Source organism: Chionomys nivalis, chromosome 10 (assembly GCF_950005125.1).
Source record: "Chionomys nivalis chromosome 10, mChiNiv1.1, whole genome shotgun sequence".
NCBI classification, from domain to species: domain Eukaryota; kingdom Metazoa; phylum Chordata; class Mammalia; order Rodentia; family Cricetidae; genus Chionomys; species Chionomys nivalis.
The window spans coordinates 8473117-8475786 of NC_080095.1; the positions used below are offsets into that span (position 1 = coordinate 8473117).

The 2670-nt window shown below is 37.8% G+C and overlaps 1 gene segment (V, D, J or C); it reads left to right on the plus strand.

The window, feature by feature from the left end:
- The first annotated feature begins 739 nt into the window (after positions 1–739).
- Positions 740–1266, plus strand: LOC130882752 (Ig heavy chain V region 441-like). The segment is given in 2 exon segments: positions 740–828; positions 935–1266. Coding segments are annotated over 2 exon segments (378 nt in total).
- The last annotated feature ends 1404 nt before the right edge of the window (positions 1267–2670 follow it).

Here is a 2670-nt window from a genome sequence, read left to right on the forward strand (position 1 = left end):
AGAAAGGTAAAGCGGAGGACTGGTACGAGTGACGTTATCCTCCTGGGAGGCCTGTGAAAGCATATGTGTAGGACATGTAGAGGTCAAATCCTAAGTTGTATACTGAAGTTGAGCTTATCAGTCACTACCTGTTTGTAGTGAACAGGTAGGTAGATATTCTGGAAAAAAAGCCTGAAATAGAAAATAACAGAAGAATTTTATATTCCTTGGTGACATGAATGTGGACAAATTCTTTGCAGGTTCCTTGCTGAACAACTGAATTCAGTCATGTCACATTATCCAAATACAAAAATAGAGCTTCCAAATTCCAGAGGCAATTACACTTAGGGCTGTAGCTGACTCAGGTGGTGCTAAATGCATCAGTGTTGAAGTCAACACAGTATAAGGAAAGATCTCTAGAGCATGTAAGAAAACAATGCCACTGCCCTCTATAATAGAGGAGTTGAATAATTGGGAAGAAATTATTCCTAAAATGTGTATTTTTGTGATTATTAAGTGAAATAGATAATACTTAATGTGTCCCAAGAAAAATTAGCTTAGTATGATACAAAAAATTCCAAACCTTATCTTTCCTGCTAGACTTCCCCAGAACATTTATAAGCATATTAGAACACGCTATCTCTTAGCTCCAACAACAAAACTTATATAGCAGGAAGGCATGCAAATAAGGCCCAGCTGTTCTCATGAAAACCAGATAAACACGGACCCTGAAGTTCCAACAAAGAAATCAGTCCTGGATGCCCAGGTCTTCCTATTCAGTGATCAGCACGGACAAAAACACAATGGATTTGGTGATGATTGGGGTTTTTCTTGTTGCTTTTTTAAAAGGTAATTTACGAAGAAGAGATACTGAGTGTGTGAGTGAACATGAACAAGATAAATAAAAGATAGAGCTTCTGTGGCAATTTACTAGCAACATTCTCTATGTTTGCAGGTGTCCAGTCTGAGGTGCAGCTTGTGGAGTCTGGAGGAGGCCTGGTGAAGCCTGGGGGATCCCTGAAACTATCCTGTGTAGCCTCTGGATTCACTTTCAGTGACTACTGGATGGACTGGGTTCGCCAAGCTCCAGGGAAGGGGCTGGAGTGGGTTGGAGATATTAATAAGGACAGCAGTACTATAAGATATGCACCATCTGTGAAGGATCGATTCACTATCTCCAGAGACAATGCTAAGAACACTCTGTACCTGCAAATGAGCAATGTGGGATCGGAGGACACAGCCACTTATTACTGTGCTAGAGACACAGTGATAGGACTTCAGTGTTAACTCAGTCAGAAACCTCAGTGTTAGGCCACTCAGGGCCACCAGGGGGTGCAAAAGACACAGAATACAGGTTCATCCCAGGAATTTATGCGGACATGATTAGATTAAACATTCTTCTCAAGTGTTTGACCTGCAATATATTTTACACTTTCTCTGGAATTCTCCACATGTACGTTCAGAAGGGATCCAATGTCCTCAACACATTTTATGTTCTTCTTGTGCTGTTATATCATAGGAGGTACAGTCTCCCATGAACAAAGTGTAGACTGACACAAAGTACACTACATTAGTCTCTGAAAATTCATGAGAAGAAAGTACATGGACATTTCTGAGTATTTTCATAATTAAGGCAGAGGTTAGGTCATATTTTTTGATTATAGCAGCATTAATGCTTAAGGGAAAACGTATAGAAAAATGACACAATGATCATTTGATAAAAACATCCAAACATATTTGTAATCTCTCTTCTCCTTGGGGATGGTGCGCTCTGGTTCAAATAAGATCCAGATGTGCTTTTAGTTCATTCGGTTTATTACTCCATAATTTTCAACTTGGTTCATAATAGAAATTTATATAAACCGATCCCATCAAGAAAACTTCATCAGAAATGAGATCTACCCACATAGAAAATCAAAAACAAACAATTTGCCATTGTTATGTGAATCTGCCATAGGTACATTGGGTGGTTGAGGTAAAATCTCATCACTGGCAAAGCAAGTTCATTTCTCTTAGGTCCACAGAAATATTCACCATACTGTATAAAACACTAAGGATATTTATTTTTGTTATTTTTCTATTGCTTTGATAATACAACATGATGAAGGCAATATAAAATCAACACATTTATTATGCTTACAGCTTCAGAATCTTAGAGTGGATTATGAGTGCGTCAACACTTGGTGGTTGGAGCAGCTGCTGAGTGTCCTAAGTTTGATTTGTGAGCTGGAAGCAGAAGTCTCTGAAATAACCTGAGTCTTTAGAAAAATCTAAGTTTTCTAAATGACACACCTTCTCCTACAAGATCACACCCCCAAATCTTTCCGAAACATTTTCTACAATTGAGACTTGAGTATTTAAACTTATGAGTCTATATTAGGATTTGTAATTCAAAATTATATATCCAATGAAAGGACTACAGTTTGGGCCTCATGTATGAGAAATATAGAGTCTGGAAAAGAAGGGCACTGTTCTTCTCAGGATCACCTTCTTTAACCTTCCTATATTCATTTAACATTATTCCTCAAACAGCATCCATAATTCTTCCACCTGTCTATGTCTCCACATATTACAATCTTAATTGATATGTCTCAGTCATTTACAAGCTTTGGGTTTTTTTTCATTAATCTCATATTGTTGTATATGAATTTCCCTAGGGATAAACAGATTGACAACTATTCCTACAGATGA